Genomic DNA, 21,992 nt, shown 5'->3' with positions numbered 1-21,992 from the left:
AGAGCTGGGGGCCCCGGAAGAGTGGGGCGGAGGGCTCGTCCCCCACGGACCGCCGTGAGGCCTCCGCGCCGCCCCGCCCCCGGGGTCGGCAGGATCCCCCGCGCCCCCGGCACGACCGCCGGCCACACCCAGGTCTCTGTGCCCGGGGCGGCGGCGGCGGCCCTTACGGCCCGCTCTCCGTGGGGCGACCTCTGGATGGTGCCGGCTCGGCAATCCACTGTAGGCAACCCACAGCCAGGCGGCCCCCCGACAGCCGAGGTCACCCGGGGGGAGCAGCCGGAGGCCGGGAGGCCGAGGTCCGCGGGTGGGGACTGTAGCCCCTCACCCCGAAGAGCCGGCCCCTCTCGGGAGCGCCTAACCCCGCCGCTCGGGGAGCCCGAGGCCCCGCCGGCACCGGAGGCCCTGCCGGCGCCGGAAGCCCTGCCGGGACCGGAAGCCCGCCACCGCACTTCCGGTGGGAGGGGCCGTGGCGTAGGTGAGAGGGGCCTTCGTGCGGGGGCGGGCCCGCGTCGCCCATGGGCGTCACTTCCGGGCGCGGCGCGGTGAGCGCAGGAGGCCTGGCGGGTGCGTTGGGTGGGTGGGCGCGCGTTCCCGCGGGGCCCCCCGCCTCCCGGCGCTCTCGGCCAGTCGCCCGCGCGAAGGTTGCTGCCCTATCCCGTGGCGCGGTCGTTTACCCAAACGGAAAGGGAAGCTCAGAGGGCGGCCGGGGCGCGGCCACCTGCAGGAGCCGGGCGTGTGCACCTGCGGCGCTCGCTCCCGGTCCGGGGTACAGAGCTGCGAGTGCCCTGCCGGCTCGGCTTCCCGGCGCAGCCCGCTCGTGCGCACACGTCCGCCGGTGAGCGGTTCCGGAGCGGTGCGGGTGAAGCCGGCGTGCGTGCACGGGCGCTCGGTCGCGTGGGCGCGCTTGTGCTGCTGCTGAGGACCAGATGGTGCTCATGCTGGAGCCACGAGCCTCCTCCGACGCGGGTGGCCTGAATTACTCTCTTTTCCTTCCTCTTTCCTTGCTAAACACTGAAGTGTCCTTGAAGAGACCCATCCATGGAAGGCAAACCCTTGCTGGTATCCAAACAGAAGACGGAAGTGGTGTGTGGGGTCCCCACGCAGGTGGTCTGCACGGCCTTCAGCAGTCACATCCTGGTCGTGGTGACCCAGTTCGGGAAGATGGGTACCCTGGTCTCCCTGGAGCCCAGCGCCGTGGCCAGTGACATCAGCAAGCCCGTGCTCACCACGAAAGTCCTTCTTGGGCAGGACGAGGTAAAGTGGCTGGGAAGGGGTCCCCACGCTGGAGGAAAAACCGCTTGTGTGACTGCGGTTTGTGGGGAGGGGCTGGTGGGAAGGCCACGGAGCCCGAGGGGGGCCACAGCATTTTCTGAAACCTACGCAGCTGTGAGGGCACTTGCCTGCCCTTGGTGCTTGCTTTTCCCAGCCCTTCCATGTTTTATCTAGCAGACAGGCAGGGGTATTGATTTTGTAAGGTTTGACCCTTTCCTGCTACTTTGGAGCAAGGAGTGAGATCCGACAGACCCCACCCCAGCCCTGCAGCATACCTTTCGTGATTCCTTCTAGATGACAGCCAGAAGAGACCAAGGATCCGAAGGCACCGAGAAAATGACTATGACGTGCCTCTTCAGCGTTTTATTTAGGACTGGAGTGTTCTGGAGGCTAGCTGAACACTGAACCATGGCTGCATTGAGCTTGGGTGGGGGGGGTGATTTACTGGGGGTGCGGGAAGCCGGTCAGGTTCCTAGGGGACACTCTGTGATGGCGCTAGGGGAAAACAGATTTGTTGCAGTTAAAATGGTTTCTCTCCTTCCCTTTACCAGCCTCTCATCCACGTCTTTGCAAAGAACCTGGTGACGTTCGTGTCTCAGGAAGCTGGAAACAGAGCAGTCCTCCTGGCCATGGCCGTGAAGGACAGGAGCGTGGAGGGGCTGAAGGCCTTGAAGGAGGTGATCCAGTCATGCCAGGTGTGGTGACCCTGGAGCCGGCAGCCGCGCCTGCTATTCAGCGGGCCGAGGGGACATGCAGACACCCTCTTGTTTCAGAGACCCTCCCTCGGTCAGGAAGGAGGAGGAACTCTGGCTTTAGCTTTTAGAAGCCAGAAGTTCGCACATCCCGGCCCAACTCTTACTCTGGGCGCTAACTTACCCTTGGGTGGAGGAAAGCTGCGGAGTGTGTCTTGGGGGCTTGTGAACAGTTCTCACCAGGGTCCGAATAGCTGCGTGTATTTGAGAACTGAAAGAGGAGTCATCGGGTATGAGTCCTGGCGCTCTGTGTGCAGTATCTGTTGGTGAAGGGCATTTTGTTTATTCAGAATAAATGCGTATCCCAAAATCCCTCACCACCCTTCCTGTCAATATCGAGGAGCTAACGTTCGGTTCGGCGCCCTGCAGGGGAAGGAAACCTTATCTGGCAAGGTTCACACGCTCTGTGCACACTTCTCTTGCTCCTATTCCTCCGACTTGTCTGAGTGTGTCTGGGTTGCCAGACAGCAGTTAACTTCCATTCCGCAAACGTTTCTTACCGTCTCGCTGCGTGGCAGTTAATGGGGAGGCGTTCGGACTATAAGGTGGCCTCACTGCCCGGGCCCCTGGCATACAGCAGCTCCGACCCTCTGGGCTCATCCTCGTCGCCCCCTAGCCACCGTGGCGCGTCACTGTCCGAACGAGAAGCTGGGGGGTTCGGTGTGCCGTGTGAGCCCGCCCCATGGAGGATCGGAGATGGGATGAGGGCGCCGGGTCTGGAAGCTGGGGTCCCTGTGTAAGGAGAGGCGCCTGGCCGGCTCAGTCAGTGGAGCGTGCGACTCTGGACCTCCGGGCTGTGCGTTCGGGCCCCACGGTCGGCGTAGAGATGACTTAAAAATAAAGTTATACGAGATCTCTGTAAAACACCCTGGGTGCTGTCCATGTCTTCATGAGACCAGAAGGGGACTTTTTATTCAGTTTCCCTTAGAACCAACGGCTTCTGAGACCCTGAGGGTTTCAACTTTAGAAATTCCTCTCGAAAAGGCGATGGGAAGGACTGGCTCGAGCCGCCCGTCTGGTTTACAAGTGAGTTTGCTAAGATGGGAGCGAGGGAAACTGTTCAAGAGCTCATTCCCTCAGCAGACGCTGCCTGTGTGGGGTCACTATCAGCCCTGTCCTGCCGGGGACACAGACTGGCTGATGGTGACTGCGGGAGTCACACGTGGGAATCCTGCCAGGCTTCTCATAGGAGGCGCTGACGCTTGAACGGGGAAGGCACCTCGTGCTGCTGCAGGGAGCCTAGATGACCAGGGTCCCACTGCCCCCGCTAGTGCCTGCATGCTCGGGGACCCTAGGGGAAACTGAGGCAGGCCCGTCCCTCAGAGACACAGGACTGCTTTGTGGCCAGCTTTGCCTCACCTCTCAGGCAGACCCACTCCGTCCCCTCCTGTGTTCACACTGGCAACCCCCCCAGTTAGATCCTGTGCCCTGAACCCCGGTTGGTGAGCCTCTCGGGGACTGGGACCAGCACAAGTTCTAAGGCCCAGGAGCCGACCAAAGAAGGGAAGGGGCGGCCACACACACGAGGACCCCCCAGCACTGGGGTGTCACGACGGGTGAGGAGTAAAGTCGCGTCTGGAATGTGGAGACGGTTGGGGTCGGGCCGGCGAGACCTCAGTGGGAGGGGCGGCCCCAGCTGCTGGAGAAGCGGCCCCCCCAGCACCAGAAGCGGCCCCCCTAGCACGTGGCGTCCTCGGACTAACTTCAGAGCAGCGGTTACCCAACGCTTGTTACCTAAAAATTAGGGGTTTGTGCTGTGGGATCACAACTCCTCCAGTTTCACAAGCGCGGAACCTGAGGCAGGGATAGGGTCCCATTCTGAGTCTGGGTCCAGATTTGCAGCTTTCTCGATGTTCTGGTTTGGTCCTTAAATGCGTCTCTGTGGGACTAGCACACCTGCCTGTCACGGTGACCAGGCTCTGGGGACGGCCCGGGTCGCACGTGCGCTAGTAGTCCTCACTCAGACCCGGGGAGGTCACTCCTCTTGTCCTCCATGTGTTCCTGAAAGGGAAACAGGCAGCATCCCCCAGCCACCCCAGCGCAGCAGAGCCGGGACTTGAACTCGGGCATGGGACCCCTCACTGCGAGTGGTCTGACTGGGTGCGAAGGAGCAACACTCCCACCCCTCGCAGCCGCCCCGAAGAAGAGGCAGGTGGGCAGCGGCGGTCACGGGCCTGCAGACACAGGGCTCGGAGATCAGGGTGGTGCCCGCCCAGGGCCCTCGGCGGCCCACCTGGCAGAGGGTGGCAGACCCGGCGTGGAACTGAGAGCAGGGCCCCCAGCACCTTCTCCGTGCCACACCCTTACAGCTCCCGGAAGGGGTCTGGTGGTTTGTGGAAGGCACAGGCCGACACCACACTGTCACGGCACCGCTCTGCTTCACCAATGCGGGCACGGGACTGGGTGGGAAGGCGCTGGGCCCTCTGCTCCGCGCCCCCCTGCGACGATTCAGGAGGAGGTCCGTGAAGCCGCAGCTCTCGCAGGGGGGCGGGGGTCCGCGGCGGGGAGATGGTTATTCCTACACTCGGAAAGCTGCCTACGGCGCTTACCCAGCCATCAACCTGCCACCACGCCTCCCAGCGATTCGCAGGCCGATGGGACGAACGCACGTAGGGCTCACCTGCAGCCCCGACTGCTAGAGGGGCTCCTCGGACCGACGGTGCCATCTGCCCAGCGCAGTGCTCCGCTGAGCTGCGCGCAGGCCCCCAGACCCCCTCCCTTTCCTTAGTGCACGCGGGCACATGGCTCGGAGCCGAGGGCAAGCGAGAGAAGCCACGCAGGGAGGCTACTCGTGGCAATCGCTCGGAGCAGCTCCAGGGCTTCGCAGCCCCCGATCCTCCCAAACCAGTTACGACAACGAACTGGTGGAACCAGACAGCTGCACGCAGGACCGGCGGAGCGTGGGCATCTTAGCGCCCTGGAGTGACACTGGCAGGAGAGGGGCACGCGGGTGAGTGACCAGATCGATGCCTGATGGATGTGTGACATCAGAGGGCCCTGAGTGAGCAGGGACTGACTGCGGGGGGAGCCCCACGCTTCAGAGTCTGCCCCAGGCCCAAGCGGACAGAAGCCACCGTGTGGGGGGTGAAGGCAGGCTCGGTGGGAAGTGCGGGCCCATTGATTCGGCAAGATTGTGACGAGATGGTAGGGACGGCCTCTCCTGCGGGAGCAGCTGGCGGCTGACCGTCTTCTCCATCATCTCTGCAGGAGGCCCCTCGGAGGCCATCCCTCGGTGAAGGCGGGCAGACAGACATGCCATCCCCCCCACCCGTCTACCCTTCACTGCACCGTAGGAGGGGGCATCGGACCCCCACGGGCGGGAGAGATGCAGCCCCCGAGGCCACACCCGGAAGTCAGAGACTCTGAGGCCGGCTCGTACCCCCTGCCGGACAGTGGACGGGAGGGACGGCAGGGACGGCGGTCCCAGAGTCTGGGCAGGGCAGAGGGTGTGGCCTGGGCTGCACCCCGGCTTGCAGGGCTGGCCTGGCAAGGTGGGTGGTGGCCAGGAGAAGTTTTCTGGGTCCAGGGAAAGGCCAGTGCTTCCCCAGCAGCGACACTCTCTTGGAGCGACCCAGGCAGCTGTGAGGAGGAACGACGGAGGGCTGGAGGCCCCATGGTGGGGCTGGACTCCCAGCTACCCGCTCCCAGGCCTGGAGCCCTGCGACAGAGCTGCCCGAGGGGCCCGATCAGACGGCTGCAGGAGCCAGCAGGGAGGTAAGTGTGGGCACGCACGTGTGTGCCTGTGTGCACGCCCACAGGAGGGGTGTGGGGGCCAGGCTGGGTCCCGTTCACTCTAGTGGGCAGGGACTCCTGGAGAGAAAACGTCACACCCTGAAATTCCGAGAGTCTGAGGCTCTCTGCACCACCCCCTCTCCACCCAAGAGGACAGGGCCCTGCCAGGCCCCGGATGCCGCCTGGTAACCAAAAAGGGTCTCAGGCCAGCACCCCTGCCCCAGCTTCGCATGGAGGGCTGCCCCAGGCACGCACCCAGGACTGGCAGCTGGCTCCGGAACAACAGGCAGGTACAGGCAGGCCCCGGGTACACGCAGCTCCTCTCTGGGGACTGAGGCAACAGGCCTGGGGGAGGGAGTTGGCACAGGGGAGGGACACGGGCCAGGAATGGGCAGTGCAGAAAGGACAGACAGCCCCAGGAGGAAGGAAGTGAAGTCCCCGAGATCCCGCCTGGGGTCCCCCCAGGGCTGACTGGCCTAGAAGCCAAGAGAAGCCCCTGGACAGTGACCTGGCTGTCAGGACAGCGGGCCAACTGAGACAGCTGGTCCAGCAGAGCAGTCCTGGGCCGCAGGGACCTGGGCCCACCGTTACGGGAGGGAGACGGGTGCCGACCTGCTGCACGTGGGGGCTCCAATAGCGGGGAAAACTGAGGAAGGTCACAGACACAGTGAGGGCTGTGTCAGGGCCCCAGGCCGTGTGTCCGACCTGGGGCCCTGCTCCCGCAGCTCTAGGGCCCAGTGCCCTGACCCCAGTGAGAAGCAGGCGTCTTGGACTCCAGGAGACACTGCCTCCCTGCTTGCCCACCACACGGGGAATCCTAGGACTAGAGAGGGAGGGACATGCGGTCCCCGCTGTGGGCCCAGAGGAGGGGAGAAGTGGCTTGCGGCCCACAGGATGGTAGGTTCCTTCCATTACCTGCAGAAGCCCCACGGCCCCACCGCTGCTCCCCCCTTCTCCCAGCTCCCACCTGAGTGGCTTAAAGGCTGAGCGCCCAGGACCCGCAGCTGAAAGTGGCCCCAGTCCAGTCACCCCCAGGAGCCTCAGCCACAGTGGCTATCGGTTGAGTCAAGGGCCATTTCGGGGGCCGGAACAAAAGCTCAGAGGCAAACCCTGCTGGCCACTCCCTGGACGCCAGCAGGGGGCACCCCCGGGAGAGCCAAAGGACCCCAGTGGGGCCGCCCTGGGGGAGCCTGGGGTCCTGATGCCCCTACCGCCCTCCCCCAACCTGTCATCTCTGCCTGCCAGGGGGCGCTGGACAGGGCTGGCGGCAGGGAAGGAGCCACAGGCCTTCAGAAATGTCCCCAGGTGGCAGGCCATCTGAGAAGGGGGGCCGGCATGGCAGGGCAGGTCCAGAAGGAGGTCCAGGGCCAGCAGTAAGGAGCCATGGGCCTTGGGTCACTAGTAGTGAAAGGCAGGCATGGGGACGAGGACACAGGTCTGACACCGGCCACAGCATCTCAGCCACCTACAGCCCAGTCCTGCCAGGACCTGCCTGGGGCCTAGTCACCTGGTCACTGTAAACAGGGGTCAGAGTCCCCAGCTGCCCGGACCTGGGCAGGCAGGTCTGTCCTGTGCTGGGCTTGGTCAGCGTCCAGCCCCGGGCAGGGAAATCAGGCCGGGCCGGCCGGGCCACCTCTGCTGAGCGTGCGTGGGCCACGACAAGGGCTGCCGGGGGCGGGGCCGTACTGGGGCAGCCGCACGGTCCGCTCTCCTTGGCCTGGCGCCCCTGGTGCTGGACCCCAGCTCTCTGTTTGTGGTGCAGGGCCCGGCTCCTTCCCCTCCGTCTCCCGTGCCTCCCACACCTGGGCTCCCGCGGCTCTCCACCACACACCCTGGCAGCGCCCGGGAGGGCCAGGGGCTCAGGCCTTTCCCTGTGCTCAGGGCAAGGCAAGGGGGGTGTCCCAGCCCCCCAGTGACGGCAGGGACCTGCCTACCGTACCCCACGGCACGGTGGGAGAACCCCAGACTCATCGGTACAGACGAGAAAGCAGAGGCCCGGAGAGGTGAAGGGTTCTGCCCAGGTGCCCGCCGAGGCCATGGGCAGAGCAAGGCACTGGGGGCCGAGGCTGCCTCGAGCGACAGGTCAGGACCCGGAGAAAGAGGGGTGGGGAGGGAAGAAGGCCTCCACTTTCCGGAGGCCTGGGATTCTAAAATGCACGCATGGCCTGGTGCTGATGGGAAGGCCCCTGAGCAAAGCCACGTCGTCCCACAGTGTGCAAGAGGCTGTGGAGCGGGGAGGCTTCCGAGCCAGGGATCCCTGGAGGCCTTTCTGGGGGCAACAGCTGAACCAGAAAACTTCAGGGTAGGGCAGCTGAGGAACAACCCAGAAGTGACACTGGGCCTGGCCTCCACCATCAGAGTGGGGGTGGCCCTGGGCAGAAGGGGCATCCTGGGATCACAGACCCCTGGCCCCCACTTGTCACTGGCAGAGCTGCAGGGGCAGAAGGCCCCTGGGCCTGTCCCTGGGGTACAACCGGCCTTGTCAGAAAGCACTGACCCCCCCACAGTGCTTCTGCCTCTGAGGAAAGGGCAGAGCTTCGGAAGTCCTTCCGTCCGGGTCCAGGGTCCCGGCCTCAAGCCTCCCCAAAGCCAGGGCCCCTCAGCACACTCCCAAAGGCCCGGCCATGCAGACTCCAGCTAGGCAGTCCTGACATCTGACCAGAGTGCGTCCTGCCGCATGCTCAGTCCCCCCAGCGTCAGCCTGGGAAGGACCTCGTTTCCCCACCTGTGGCATGGGCGGGTTCCCTGGGCCCCTGCCAGCCCCGTCCATGTCCGCATAGCTGAGTCTTTGCCCTTCAAAGTCCCCAAGCCATTGCCACCAGGGGCAGTGAAGGGTGCTGTCTCCACACATGCTGACCCATGCTCCTGGCATCCAGGGCAGGTGGTGGGATCGGGGCACACAGGGCAAACTTACTCTGGCTGGATGAGGTCTAGACCACACCTGCCGCCCCAGCCAGAGCGGGTGAGAGCCACAGCCAGAGGGCTGGCCGGACAGAGGCTGGGCCCTGCACAGGTTCCAGAAGCTCCCGCTGATGGAGGGCAGGCAGCAAGCACAAAGCCAACAGGTAGACAGGAATTCCAGGTGGGAATTCAAGGGGGGACAGGCCTGAATGGTGATATCTTAGCTGGCAGGACAAGGAGAGCACTGGGAAAGAAGTCAGTGCTCAGAGGAGGCCTGCTGGGGGCTCCCCGGGGGGGTGGGGGCGGTGTGGGTGGAGGGGTGGGGAGCAGGGTGGTGGTGTGTCCAGGGCTTGGGCCTGCAGCCTCCCACACTCCTGGGGACCGTGGACATGTGGATGAACCTCTCCGAGTGAGACGGGATCAGTCATCCCAACAGTTCAGTCCCTGACCCATCATCGCCCCAGGCCGCAGGGAGCCTTAGGTGGGCACAAAGGACATGAACGTGTGATCCCATCAAGGGCACAGAGCAGACCTTTCGTTCTGGTGCCCACAGCGGCGGCAGCATGAACGTGTTTGTGCCCAGAGCATGGCGCCCCCCCCCGACACCCACCCCAGAGACAGAGCCAAAGGGGCCTCTGGCATCGGGCAGGACGAGTCAGACCCCCGAGCAGAGCCCAGTGACCTGCCTGTCCTCCTCTCGTGACCCCACAACCCCAGCAATGTTTCCAATGCACCTCTTGGGGACTGAGCGAGATTCTCACAATATAAGTTCACCTGCTTTTAGGCAAACAGCAACCCAGCCCACCAAGCCCCTCCCGCCTGCCTGGGGTCCGGGCAGAAGCCACCTGGCCATCTGGCGCAGGCAGGTGAGGGCACCTGGCGGCCAGCAGGTTCCTGGGAGCCAGCTGCCACTGAGCAAAGATAGAATGTCAGCAGCAGTGGGAGGGGACGATCCTCTGCTCCTCCCCCTGCACCCCGGCCCCTCCTGCAGGTGGCAGTTCTGTGGGCCACCTGGGAGCTGAGGCAGTGGCCGCCCCTCCCCAAGCCTGGTACAGCCTCCAGATAGCGGCCCTGCCCCACCCCCAGTGGGGCTGCCACTGGGGCCACGTGGCCACACAAATGACCAGCCAGGCTTCCCTGGAGGCCGGGCCTCCCAGGGCTGGGCCGGAGCTTCCTGCCTGAGAGGTAGGTGCTGGGTCCCTACCTACGGTGGGCTGGAGGCAGGGGGCGACGCCGGGTAGGCCTCCAGTGTGGGAGGGGGGAGGTGCCCAGTGCCCCAGGGGCTGGCCAGCGGCTGAAGAACCAGCATCCGGGGCTACTGAGCGGGCTTGGGGAGGCAAAGGGCCCTGCAGCACAGCGGGGCACCCAGACAGTTGGGCAGGTCCCAGGGAGCCAGTGGGTGCTGGGCTGCACCCCCATCAGCTGCTGTGGGCAGCGCCAGTCTGGCCTCTCCCACTCCACTCTGGGCAGGCAGGCAGGGCAGCGGGGGCTCTCTCACTTTCCCAGACATCTCTGGCCCCTCAAACGTGGGCCCCCACAAGCCCGCGCAGCAGAGGCGGGGACCACCCGACATCACGGTCCGCTCACTGATTCTGTGCCCGGGTGGCTGAGCCTGGGGGAAGGAGGGTGCCCCAGGCCTCGGCCTCGGAATTAAGTTCCTGCTTGGAGCAGGGCTGCCCCAAGTCAGGGGAGTGGGCAAGACCGTCAGACCCGTACCACACAGAAGGGACGGTGAGGGACGCCCAGACAGCCCCAGCCATCGGTGGCCTGGAGGAGGAGCCCCTCTCTCCCTGCCCCCACTCCCTCCTCCTCTGGCTGGCCCTGGGGCTGCCTCCAGCTGCCCGGACGCACCTTTGCCCTCACTCCTCCCCGTGTCCTCCCTCACCCCTGCAGATGACTAATGCCTCAGGGCTCCTGGGAACAGCCCGCAGCCCCCTGGTGTCAGCAGCCTGGCCACAGCCGAGCCCCCAGCCCGCCATGCCCACCGTGCCCTCCGCGTCCTCAGTGCCCTCCGGGCCGCAGATGGACCCCATGGGGAACAGCTCCCAGGGCACCTCCCGGCTCTTCCTCACCACCGCGTTGGCCCGCGGCGTCTCAGGGGTCTTCGTGTGGACTGCCCTGGTGCTGACCTGCCACCAGGTAGGCCCTCCCTTCTGCACCTCTCTTGGGACCCTGCTTTCCATGGGACATGGCCCTGGCTGGCCCTGCTGGGATCAGGGACCTCAAGCCGTGGCCTCGGGTCAGCCAGCAGAGGCGCGGCTGGATGGAGAGCTGTCAGAGGCGGCATCAGGTCAGTGCACACGGGCAGGGGAGGGGGCTTTCTCCAGAAAACGGCATGTGGGCGCCGGGCCTAAAGGTGGGAGGTCTCTGCCAGGGACAGAGCTTGGCTGGGAGCACAGGGCCCAGGAGGGGCTGCCCCCCCAGATTCAGGGAAGGAGAGGAGAGAAGCGACATGCTCAGCCCTGATCGCCACAAGCCCCCAGCCCCACGTGGTGACCACTGGGCAGACAGGGCAGCCCCTCCAAGAAGGGATGGGCAGCCCCGGCAGCGAGGAAGAGCCAGGGTGTGGGCACAGGGGCCCAGGAGGACCCGCTGGCCGTGGGAAGTGAGCAGGAAGTGCAGGCCAGGGACAGGGCTGTCTGGGCAAGGGGCACTCGGGACACATAAGGGGAACCCGCACGTCAGTGTGGCAGCTTGGCCTTCAGCCTGGGGGGGGTGGGGAGCCAGGAAAGGCTGTGGGGGAGCCGAGAGCAGAGCCGGCCTTCAGGACAGGGAGGGAATGAGTAGGGGAGTGAGCCTGGGGCAGGGGCAGCCAGCAGCCTGGCGGGCAGGGAGGGTGAGCAGACTCCCATCAGAGAGAGCGCCTGCTGTGTGGCCTCAAACAACCACAACAGAAGTAGACACAAGTCTGTGAGGGGAGCCAGGGGAGCAGCAGGGGCCATCCAGGAGGGCTGCCTGGAGGAGGCGGGATTGGCACTGAGTCTTACCAAGCTGCTCCTGGGCCTCTGCTCGGGAAGACTGAACAGGTGGGTGGTGTGTGCACACTTGTGCGGCGGACACACCTGCTCCCTGCCGGTGGACCGGCGTTAGGTCTGGGGTAGGCTGTGGTTTAGGGGGCAGGCCTCAGAGTCCTGAGTCAGGGTCTCGGGTTCCCCGTGTGACCCTAACCCCTGCACCGTGGCCAGCACATGTGTGTGTCTGTCTGTGACTCCTGGGGCCCCAACCCCTAGACGGGGCAGACAGGGAGCCGTGGGCTGTAGCTCCCACCCCCGCCCCCACCGCCAGGCCCTCCGAGACACGAGGGCAGCCAGACTCTGTCCTTGCAGAGCCCACAAGGACAGAGGGACTCAAACTCTCGCCTTCAAGACAGGAAGGCAAGGCTGGAGAGGGCAGTGGGCGCCTGCCAAGGCCACCCGGCCAGGCAGTGCCAGCCCCAGGAGAGCATCCACGTCTCCTAATGGCTGGTCATGCCGGGCCCCTCCCACTGCCCCAGTCGGGGAGTGGGGGACTGATAAGGGCCCGTTCCGGACTCCAACCCGCCCCCGCCACTCCCTGCATTGTGCCCTAAAAAGCTGGGTGCACGCGGGGCTCCACACACAGCCTGCCCTCCCACGGCCCTCTCTCCACCTATGCTCAAGGGCACCTCCTCCAGGAAGCCTTCCAGAGGTGCTGTGTGCCCGGCTCCCCAGCGCCTCTTCCTCTTCAAGACCCTCTCACTGCTTGTTCAACCTTCCCGCAGAAGACATGGAAAATCAAAAAAGGTCTACAGACAAACTATAAGTCAGCCGTATTTTCTACCGTCCAGGGACAGGACAGCGGCGTCCTTCCTTTCCCGTTCAGCACGTGTTTCCAACACACGTGGGGTCGCACTTGCTTCCGCATCTGATGCTTACACGCCCCGTTATCTCAGAGCAGGCCCCCCCACCCCCGTGGGCACCACTGTTACTGGCTGTCTGAGCCCCCTTGGTGGGGCTGCTCCGCCGAGACCCGCACGGCCCCATACTGCGTATTCCCGGGTCGTGGAGACGGCTCGTACACAGACCCTTTCTTTCTCAACGTACCTGCTCTGTGGGGCAAATCCCGGAAAGGGCTCCAGGGGATCAGCCCGTTGGATGTCCCCCCATGTTGAGCTGCCAAATTCCTGGGCCACGGATGCCCCCCGGGGAGATTCTCCCGGAACGAGTGAACACACGAGCGAGCGAGCATTCCCGCGGCCCTTGTCCCGTCAGCCGCGCCCAGGGACGCACGCTACTTCCCACGCTGCCCACTGCTCCGCACGGCGGGGGTGCGTGTGCCCACCGTGCCCCCAAGCCTGCCCTTGCTCTGCCCGCCCAGATCTACCTGCACCTGCGCTCCTACACGGTCCCCAGTGAGCAGCGTTACATCATCCGCCTGCTCTTCATCGTGCCCGTCTACGCCTTCGACTCCTGGCTCAGCCTCCTCCTCCTGGGGGGCCACCAGTACTATGTCTACTTCGACTCGGTGCGCGACTGCTACGAAGGTGAGCGCGGCCCGGCCCCAGGCTCCCGTGAGATCCAGGGAGGGCCCGGGACAGGCCGCCCCCTGGGGCCAAATCCCGCTCAGCGAGGCGCCACGGGAAGGGGTCAGGGATGCCGAGGGTGGGGGCCCTGCAGCTGGGCCTGCCCCAGACCCCGACGGGCTGGGGCCTCACCGCCGCAGGGACTGCTGACGGCTGGGGCTCCGCAGGGATGGCAGGCGGTCCTGAAGCTGAGGGGAGGGGAGACAGGGAGCCCCCGTGTGGGGGCGGGGGGCTCACCGCCGCTGGCCGGCCTCTGCCCCGCAGCCTTCGTCATCTACAGCTTCCTGAGCCTGTGCTTCCAGTACCTGGGGGGCGAGAGCGCCATCATGGCCGAGATTCGGGGAAAGCCCATCCGGTAAGCGTCTCGCCCCAGAGCCCGCGGGGGCCCCGCCGCGCCCCGGGTGGCAGGGCCAGGCTGAGGGAGGGTCCTCTGGGGCCCTGTATCACGGATTTGCACACCCCAGGTCCAGCTGTGTCTACGGCACCTGCTGCCTGCAGGGCATGTCCTACTCCATCGGCTTCCTGCGCTTCTGCAAGCAGGTGAGCGGGGCGGCTTGCCTGCCCCTGCCCTGCCCCTCCCGGCCACCCGCCTCCCAACCACCCCTTGCTTCCCGTCCCCCAGGCCACACTGCAGTTCTGCATCGTGAAGCCCATCATGGCTGTGGTCACCATCGTCCTGCAGGCATTCGGCAAATACCACGACGGGGACTTCAAGTAAGGCCCGGTTGCTGAGCTGGCTGGGAGGGGACGGGCCAGCCTGGCGGGTGGGGGGGTGCGGGCACTGGGCCAGGGAGGGGGCTCAGCACAGCGCCGAGTCCTCACGTGTGCCGGACAGACCTCCCCCCTCTCGGGAGACTGCCAGGGCAAGGCCGCGGCAAACAGACCTAGACGAGCGGGTCCTTGCCTGCGGGGTGCAGGGCTGCGCAGCCTCGGCAACCATGGGCTCCCTCCCCCAGCCCCCACCCAGCCCAGCCCACCCAAAAGACAGCAAGGGGGGATTTCAGGCACTCAGGCCCAGGGAGCCATTGGGCAGAACCTCCCCGACACTCCAGGAGCCCTGTGCCAGGTCCGCATGAATATACACACACACATAGACGCGATCACAAGAGCCCACGCGCACAAGCAGTCCACACACACACGCTCACGCGTACACACGAGCCCACTCAAACAAGCAGTCCACACAAACACACACGCTCACACATGCACACTCGCACGCACACAAGCCCATACACACAAGCAGTTCACACAAACACGTTCACACTCACACACTCACACACGAGCCCACGCACACAAGCAGGCACACGTGCTCTCACATGCACACGCGCAGACACGCACTCACATGCTCATGTGCACACAATGCTGACACGTACATGTGAAAACACGTACATGTGTACAGGTGCACACACATCACATATGCACTCACACACTGGCACACGCCTGCCCATGTGTGCACAATGTAGAGGCCCGTTCCTTCAGGCCACATCCAGGTGGACAGGGAAAGAGGGACAGTGGGGGTGCATCATAGGGAGAAAGACCACATCCTTACTGCTGTATTGGGACTCCCTGCAAGGGCCCCCTGCCAGCGCCCCCCAGCTCCCTGGCTGTTGTGCTCGGGCCCCCCCGACCCTGCAGGGAGGGTCCAGGTCCGGGTCACTCTGGGTGCCCGGGCCGGGACAGCGGGGAGGGCGCAGGGCGTGGGGCCCGCCCTGACCCCGGCACCTGCTCTGGCCCCAGCATCCACAGTGGCTACCTCTACATCACCCTCGTCTACAACGTCTCCGTCAGCCTGGCCCTCTACGCCCTGTTCCTTTTCTACTTCGCCACCAGGGAGCTCCTGCAGCCCTTCGAGCCCGTCCTCAAGTTCTTCACCATCAAGGCCGTCATCTTCCTCTCTTTCTGGCAGGGTGGGTGGGCTGTGGGGACAGGGGCTGGAGCCTAGAGCCTGTCCCCATCCCACCTCTCCCCCCAGTTCCCCACGTGCCCTCAGGCCTGGCCTCAGTTTCCCTGCTGGAGCACAGGTCAGAACCACCTCCCCCTCAGCCAGAAGCCATACAGCCCTTGCCGCGGGGGAAATGGCAAGTTCCCATCCGGCGGGTCTGGCCCCTTGTGGGTGGAGAGGACAGGCAGAGGCCCCAAGGCCAGGCTGGGGGCACTCCCAGACCCCACCCTGCAGGGGAGGGTGGCCACCAGACAGTGAGGGGTAGGGCTAGGGGTGGGCCCCAGCTCTGGGATCGAGGAGGTCAGGGCAGACACGTGGGAAGTTCCCAGATGACCCCTGTGCCATGACCCTGGCTTTGGAGGCACTCACACCCCTGACCGTCAGCCTCCCCGTCCGTGGAACGGACCACACAGATGGGACATCCCAGGGCTGGTGAGAGGAGCCCCTGCAGGGCCGGAACCTCCCCTACACACCTCACCCAGTTCCCAAGGCCGGTGCAGGGTGGGTGCCTGAGCAGCTGTCACCATCCCCCAGGGATGCTGCTGGCTGTCCTGGAGAAGTGTGGGGTCATCCCTGAGGTCCAGGTCATCGATGGGAGCAAGGTGGGGGCTGGCACACTGGCCGCTGGCTACCAGAATTTCATCATCTGCATCGAGATGCTGTTTGCCTCCATTGCCCTACGCTATGCTTTCACCTGCCAGGTGTACGCAGAGAAGAAAGAGAACTCACCAGGTACTCGGGCCGGGCCCTGTGGGGGGCGGGGCATGTGGAGGGTGGGCCTGGGGTGGGGAGGGGTGCAGCCAGCCCTGCCTTCCTCTGGGCACCCTCAGCATCACCTCTCCGGCCCCCCTCCCCCGCATGGGCCCAGGGGATCTCAACCCCACAGAGAACCAGCCCCTCGGGAGGAGCCCAGCCCTAGAGAGGTGCCGTATCTGCATCTGGCCCAGGCCCTGCGCTCTGAGTGAGAGGGGCTGGATGGGACATCTGGGCCCCCACAGCCCCTGCTGGGATGGGGGGCTTGGTGCCTCCCAAGCCTGGGGTGCCCTGCCCACCACACCCAGGGGCCCGGGCATCCTAGTAAATGACCTGTTTGGGCCACGATGGCCTGCACCCGCTCCAGCAGCCTCGAGTGACTGCGGGTGTGAAGGACTCACTCCAGGCCAGAGAGAAGGCAGGGGCCAGCTGAGGCAGTCTCTCCCTGTGGCCCCCGGGGAGTCTGGTCTGGGACAGCCCAGGGTGGAGAAGCCGGGCTGGGATTCAGAGGTCCCGAAGTGACCCCCTGCTGGCCGAGCCCAGGGCCTGGGGAGCCCGGAGGCCGGTGGGCAGCAGGGCCGTGTCCCCGGGGCTGGGGTCTGAGGGGAAAATGACAGGGCCAGGGCACCCCGACCCCACACATGTGCCGTTCGCCCCAGCCCCTGAGGCACCCATGCGCAGCATCTCCAGTGGCCTCAAGGAGACCATGAGCCCACAGGACATTGTGCAGGACGCCGTCCACAACTTCTCACCTGCCTACCAGCACTACACCCAGCAGGCCACGCACGAGGCCCCGAGCCCCGGCACCCACCCCAGTGTGGCAGGAGGCTCCGGCGGGGTCAGGAAGAGTCGGAATGTGGAAAAGCGGATGCTGATCCCCTCGGAGGAGCTGTAGGAGGGCCACGGGTCACCGGTCACCTGGCTGTGACCAGGCTACCCGGGCCTCTGGGCAAGCATGGGGCCCCTCACCCATCAGCCCTCTTGCCAAAGGTGAAGCCCCTTCTGGGAGCCCCCCTGCCAGGCCTGTGGGGACACCTCCCAGCCTGCCTCCCACCAGTGGGCCTGTGGCCCCGGGAGGGGACATCTGAGCTTGTCTGACGAACCTGGGACCCGCTGGTCTCCCTTAGTCGTCCACTAGGGGGGCTGCTGAGAAGCGGATGCCAGCAGGGCCCCACCGGATGGACAGGTTCCAGGCTGGGCCCCTGCAGGGAAGGATGGCCTCAGGAGCGCGCGGCAGCCCACCACCCCGCAAACACAGGAGCCGCAGGCACGCACAGGCGGTGGTGGCGGGGGCTCAGCTGGGCCTTGCCAAGCCGCTGCACGTCCCCTCCAGCCATGGAGACTCCTGAAAAGCCGCCACTGCAGCATGCCTGACGAGGGTCCAGGAGGTGCCAGGGGCCACCTGCACAGAACTTCGCCCTGAGAAGCCTGCGGAGCACGTGGGGCTTGCGGATGAATCACACTTATTTATACATAAACACCTGGGTTTTCTAGCGACTCCAGTGGCCTCTGTTCCTGCAGGGTCAGTGCCCAGAGGAGTGGACTGGAGTGGGGTGGTCAGACAACCCCCACTGTGCTAAGTCTGCTGTCGGGGGAGGGGTCCAGGTCGTTGCTCAGAGCACAGCGGGGCCCAGAGCTCACAGGTAGACCAAATGCCCTGGCCTGTGTCCCGGGGAGACCGGAGTGCTCCCCGTGCTGGCAGGAGACCCGAGGGCTCCCCTCCCCTTTGGAGCTCAGCCTCCTCTATAAGACGGGCCTCTGGCCAGCCCCGCCCGCAGCGAGTCCACGAAGGCCACGGATGGACACAGACCCAGAGAGAACGTGGGGCACAGAAGGGGCTCACAGCTGGAGCCTGCCTTCCCCCATCCTCTCTTCTGTGTGCCAGGCTGGCGCCCAGGGAGACACACGCCTTGCCCTCCAGAAGCTGCGAGGGGCCTATGAGAGGGGCCGGAAGCAACCAGTGGAGTGGGGAGCCCTCCTGGAGGGCCTGAGGGCAGGGCCTGTATGCCCGAGAGCCCACGGGCGTGGGGAGCCGGGGCCGGGTGGCCAGGCCCGAGCAGCGGGCAGGAAAGCCTGGTGGGCACCAGCCAGTGAAGACCTCCACCACCGGGTAAAGGTGCCAAGGGTCTGGAGAGACTCGGCAGGGCAGGAACTGACCATCAGTGTCCTGACCAGAGTGGGGTCGCCCCACGGCCTCCTTGCTCCCTAAGCCTGGAGACCTGGGCCTCAAGGCCGCAGCCTCTCCGAAGGCCGGCCGGGCTGCCCGGCAAGATAAGCCACGACGCCTCCCTGCCGCCCAGCTGGAGAGTCCCCCACCTGCCTTATCACGCCCTCCACAGCTGATGGGCCTCGGCAGGTGTCAGTCAGCGGGTTTGGGAGCAACCACGGCTGGAGGTGGTCTGGAGGATGCAGGAGGGCCCGGTGCCAGCCCCCCTGTGAGCAAGGGGGCAGTGCTGCCCTGCAGGCCCCTGCCCGGCGAGGGCCACCCCGTTAGGGCCCCAGTTGCCTGAAGCTGTGTGCACTGGGTACCTGAGCGGGGACCCCCTTCCAGAGACCACACCCAGTGTCGGCTCCGGGCTGCAGGGGCGCCTTCAGGCCAGGCCTGTGCGCTGGGGACAGCCTTGTCCACCTGTGTGCTGTGTCCGCCGTGTGCTGAGGCGGGGCCAGGACCCTGGCATACACTTAATCCTCAGGACAGCCCCGGGAAAGGGGGCCGAGGCCCAGAGAGGTTAAGCCACTTGCCCGAGGTCACAGAGCCAGCAAGAGGGGGACCAGCCCCACAAAGGCCAGCCTCTGGCACTCGTCCGGCCCCCACAGACATCTCCACCGCAGACAAGGCCCAGCTTCTCCTTGTGACACAACAAAGCAACGCCGTGCCCCTGCCACCCGCAAGTAGGACAGAGCTCCTCGTGCAGTCCAAGTTGCTGCCCCTGCCTCGCCGGCCTTACCGTCCTGGCAGAAGCGTGGGCGCTCTCGAGGAGGGGAGGGAGGCGCATCTTGCCATCGATGAAGACAAAGTGGGCTCCCAGTTCTGGGCCCCACCGCAAGGGGACAGGAGTGGCCAGCTCATCTAACCCGTCCTGGCCTCGGCGCGCTCATCTGCGAAATGGCCCCAGCACTCCACATCAAAGGGGGCAGCCCCGAGAGAGCTGGACGGCCAGGCCGGGGCAGGGGGTACCCTTCAACTTCCCAGGGGCCCTGACAGGGCTAGGGTCTGTGCCTCCCCCAGTTCCCACCCACAGGCTGGCTGCCAGCTCCGGTCACCGGGCCGCCGCGCGGGGCTCTCGCAGGGGGAGCAGGCCGGGCTTCAGGGAGGTCTGGCTTGGCTGGGGGCCATGGCGACCCCGCGGTGCTGGCACACTCCCCGCCGATTTCACAGAAGGAGTTGGCGGATTGCAAGGGGAGGAAACAGGCCCCCCAGAGGCTAACCCCAAGAGGCTGGCAGTGAAGCCCCCCTCAGTGACGGTGAGGGCAGGAGCAGTCCCATCAGCTCAGGCAGAGGTGAGGCAGGAGGGCTGGCAGGTCTTGGGAACCCCGAGACCTTGCCTGCAAGCCTGCCCTCCTTCAGAGGCTGAGGCCAAGTGCTGACACGTCTGCCCCTTGGAAGGACGGGGGGTGGGGAAGGCCCGTGAGTTGACAGGCCCTCGGCTCCAGCTTTCGGGAACGCCCACTTTGGGCACCTTGTTCCCCACCCCAGGCCGAGCGTCCCTCTTCCCACCTGCGGCAGGACCTGGTCCGAGACTGGGACACATACTGCCTGGGGGGGGGCATCTGAGCTGGAGAGGAAGGCTGTGTCTGAAGGCTGGGGGCTCCCGGTCAGGGTGAATGGGACACTCGGGAATTGTGCCCAGCACTCAGAAATCCAGCCTGGCCGCCTCCACCTGCCTGACCCCCTCCCTAGCCCGCAGCTGTCCCGACGGACCTCGCGACCTAGGACACTCACTGCAGGCGAGGACGACCGTGTCAGGAGGCTGGGACATGGGGGGGCGGCGGCCACAGCGCCAATCACAAAACCAGGCGGGTGTGAAACCAGAAAAGTCTTTATTGCAAAGGTACAAAAGCATCACAGCTGAGACGTACAGCAATAAATTAGGTGGTGGCCGTGAGGGGCAGGGCAGGCGCGGGGCACGCGTCATACAGACGAGGACCGCGACGTGGGGTCGCTTCTCAATAATTTATACCATGATAAAAGCAGCACAAAAATAAATATTGAAATGGAACAGCCGAGCGACAGAGGCGAGGAAGCGGGAGGCCCCGTCCCCAGGAAGGACCCGTGCGTCTGAAGCCCAGGAGGCAGGGGGAGCAAGCCCCAGGGACAGAGGTCCTTGCCTTTTCTCTTAAATAAAAAAAACCCATATATTAAACCTGTGACAATGGAATCTCAGTGAGCTGAAAGGAAAAGCACAAGGAGGCTCTGGTCTCCGTCCCTGGCCCTGGGTCCCCCCAGGTGGGGCCTCGGTGCTCCCCAGGGCAGGGGGGAACGCAGAGGGAAGCGGCGGGCTAGCAGCCAGGGCCTCCCTCCTCAGAGCCGGGGGCCGGGGCGACCAGCCCCCACCCCCACCCTACTCCAGCTGCAGCTCTGCTCTATTAGGGATTTACAGTAAAAACAGGAAAAAAGTTACGAAAATCTGTACGATAAAATGTATATATAATTTTATATATATATATACTTTCTCTCTTTTAAATATTTCCCCATGGTCCTTATTGATATCCAATGTGGATTACCTACCATGGCTATGGTATCGACAGTTTGTTTTTTTTGTTTTTTTTTGTTTTTTTTTTTTAACACACTGGGCCTTTTGCGCTGTAAGGATCCAGAGCACCCCAGACCCTTCACCTTCCACCAGGACAAGGCCAAGGCCAAGGCCGCACGGCGATGATGGGGGAGGGCCCCAGACCTTTCCCCACCACTCCTGACAGCAGACACAGGACTCAGCCCTTGGGGCCATCTGCCCTGCCCAACCCTCCTCTTCCTGCACAGGGTGCCTGCGGCTTCCTGGGGGTCTCCCTAGGTGGTAGCGGCAGGGCCAAGAGGAAGCCAGGAGCTGGAGCTCACTGCCCACCCCCAGACCCGACGACCCCGGCCTCTCTCCAGCAGGGGCAGGAAGGGGCAGTCCAAGGTCAGCCCATAGGAGCCGGGAGCCCCGATCGAGGCTCGCAGGGGAGGGAAGCCCCAGCAAGGGTCACCAAGGTCATCAGGGGGTCCAGGTGCCAGAAAGAGCAAGTAAAGGTTCCAGGCGAGGATTAAGCACCAAGGTGGCTGCGTCCCCTTGTCCTCTGCACCAAGAGACCACCCAGGTGCCCCCAGGAGGCGGGTCCTGGCCTTGTGCCATGTCACCACATCCCCTCCACCCATCCCCTCCAGCAGAACCACAGCCCACTCCTGAGGCCCCCGCCAAACTCACCCCTACTCCACACAGAACTTCCTCGTGTCCACCCCCAGGCCCTGCCACCCCTCCCTGCGCAGGGCTCCACCCTCCCCGGCTGGCTGGCCCCCTCCCTGCCCAGCAGCTACCGCTCCTTGGCGGGGACCTCCCTGGGGTCACTCCAACGGAAGGAAAGTTCCCAACCCCCATGCAACTTTCTGCCGCATGTACCCCGGAGGCCCCCCCAGTGACCGGCCATTCTGAGCCACTCCCCCAGGGCCCCGGAGCACATGTGCACACGCACACAGCCCCTCAGGGAGCCCGCCTGCCCTCCCTCCCTCCCTCCGCCTCGTGGGGCGCAGGTCTCCGGTAAGGCTCAAGCAGGGTCACGGTGCTTCTCGTCACCAGGGACAAATGGTTCCTCCTGCGGCACCAGAGCTCAGGGCAGTGAGGGGGTTCCCGCACCAGCTGGTGGGCCACGGCAGGCCACTCTCGGGAGGGGTGGAAGACAGAGCCCCCGCCGTCTGGGCCACAGGGCCAGGAACCTCCTGCGGACCTTCCCTCCATACACCCCGACACCCCCGGCGCAAGACACACGCCCCTGGAAAAGGACAGTCTGGAGAGAGCTGGCAGGGCCCAGAGGAAGGCCAGGTGTGTACGTGTGCGTGTGCGCGTGTGCGTGCGTGTGGGAAGGCGTGCAGCACACGGTCTCACGAGACCCCATCTTCAGCCGGCAC

The 21,992-nt window shown here is 65.1% G+C and overlaps 2 protein-coding genes across 4 annotated transcripts; both read left to right on the top strand.

The window, feature by feature from the left end:
* Positions 1–472: 472 nt before the first annotated feature.
* PSMG3 (proteasome assembly chaperone 3) lies at positions 473–2,334 on the top strand. Of its 3 annotated transcripts, none has more exons than XM_040634673.1 (3): positions 473–564; positions 1,018–1,254; positions 1,824–2,334. In XM_040634673.1, exons 2-3 carry the CDS (start codon positions 1,039–1,041, stop codon positions 1,974–1,976), a joined length of 369 nt encoding a protein of 122 aa, XP_040490607.1. In that variant the 5' UTR covers positions 473–564; positions 1,018–1,038; the 3' UTR covers positions 1,977–2,334. The 3 variants fall into 3 exon arrangements, with proteins under 3 accessions (XP_040490607.1, XP_040490608.1, XP_040490606.1); XM_040634674.1 differs by having other exon boundaries at positions 482–542; XM_040634672.1 differs by lacking the exon at positions 473–564 and adding an exon at positions 571–835.
* Positions 2,335–10,507: 8,173 nt separating this feature from the next.
* Positions 10,508–19,131, top strand: TMEM184A (transmembrane protein 184A). The gene is made up of 8 exons (XM_008698295.2): positions 10,508–10,796; positions 12,993–13,158; positions 13,462–13,552; positions 13,662–13,737; positions 13,820–13,911; positions 14,932–15,101; positions 15,671–15,868; positions 16,549–19,131. The coding sequence occupies exons 1-8, from the start codon at positions 10,551–10,553 to the stop codon at positions 16,782–16,784; spliced, it is 1,275 nt and encodes a 424-aa protein (XP_008696517.2). The 5' UTR covers positions 10,508–10,550; the 3' UTR covers positions 16,785–19,131.
* The last annotated feature ends 2,861 nt before the right edge of the window (positions 19,132–21,992 follow it).

Source organism: Ursus maritimus, unplaced genomic scaffold (genome assembly GCF_017311325.1).
Source record: "Ursus maritimus isolate PB19 unplaced genomic scaffold, ASM1731132v1 scaffold_2, whole genome shotgun sequence".
Taxonomy (NCBI): domain Eukaryota; kingdom Metazoa; phylum Chordata; class Mammalia; order Carnivora; family Ursidae; genus Ursus; species Ursus maritimus.
This window is presented reverse-complemented; position numbering and strand designations above follow the sequence as displayed.

Excerpts from the sequence above, each read along its gene's own strand:
- PSMG3 (XM_040634673.1), top strand. The coding sequence starts at position 1,039 with ATGGAAGGCAAACCCTTGCTGGTATCCAAACAGAAGACGGAAGTGGTG. Across the intron at positions 1,255-1,823 it reads TCCTTCTTGGGCAGGACGAG|CCTCTCATCCACGTCTTTGC; the intron begins GTAAAGTGGCTG and ends TCCCTTTACCAG.
- TMEM184A (XM_008698295.2), top strand. The coding sequence starts at position 10,551 with ATGACTAATGCCTCAGGGCTCCTGGGAACAGCCCGCAGCCCCCTGGTG. Across the intron at positions 13,738-13,819 it reads TCCTGCGCTTCTGCAAGCAG|GCCACACTGCAGTTCTGCAT; the intron begins GTGAGCGGGGCG and ends CCCGTCCCCCAG. Across the intron at positions 15,102-15,670 it reads CTTCCTCTCTTTCTGGCAGG|GGATGCTGCTGGCTGTCCTG; the intron begins GTGGGTGGGCTG and ends ACCATCCCCCAG.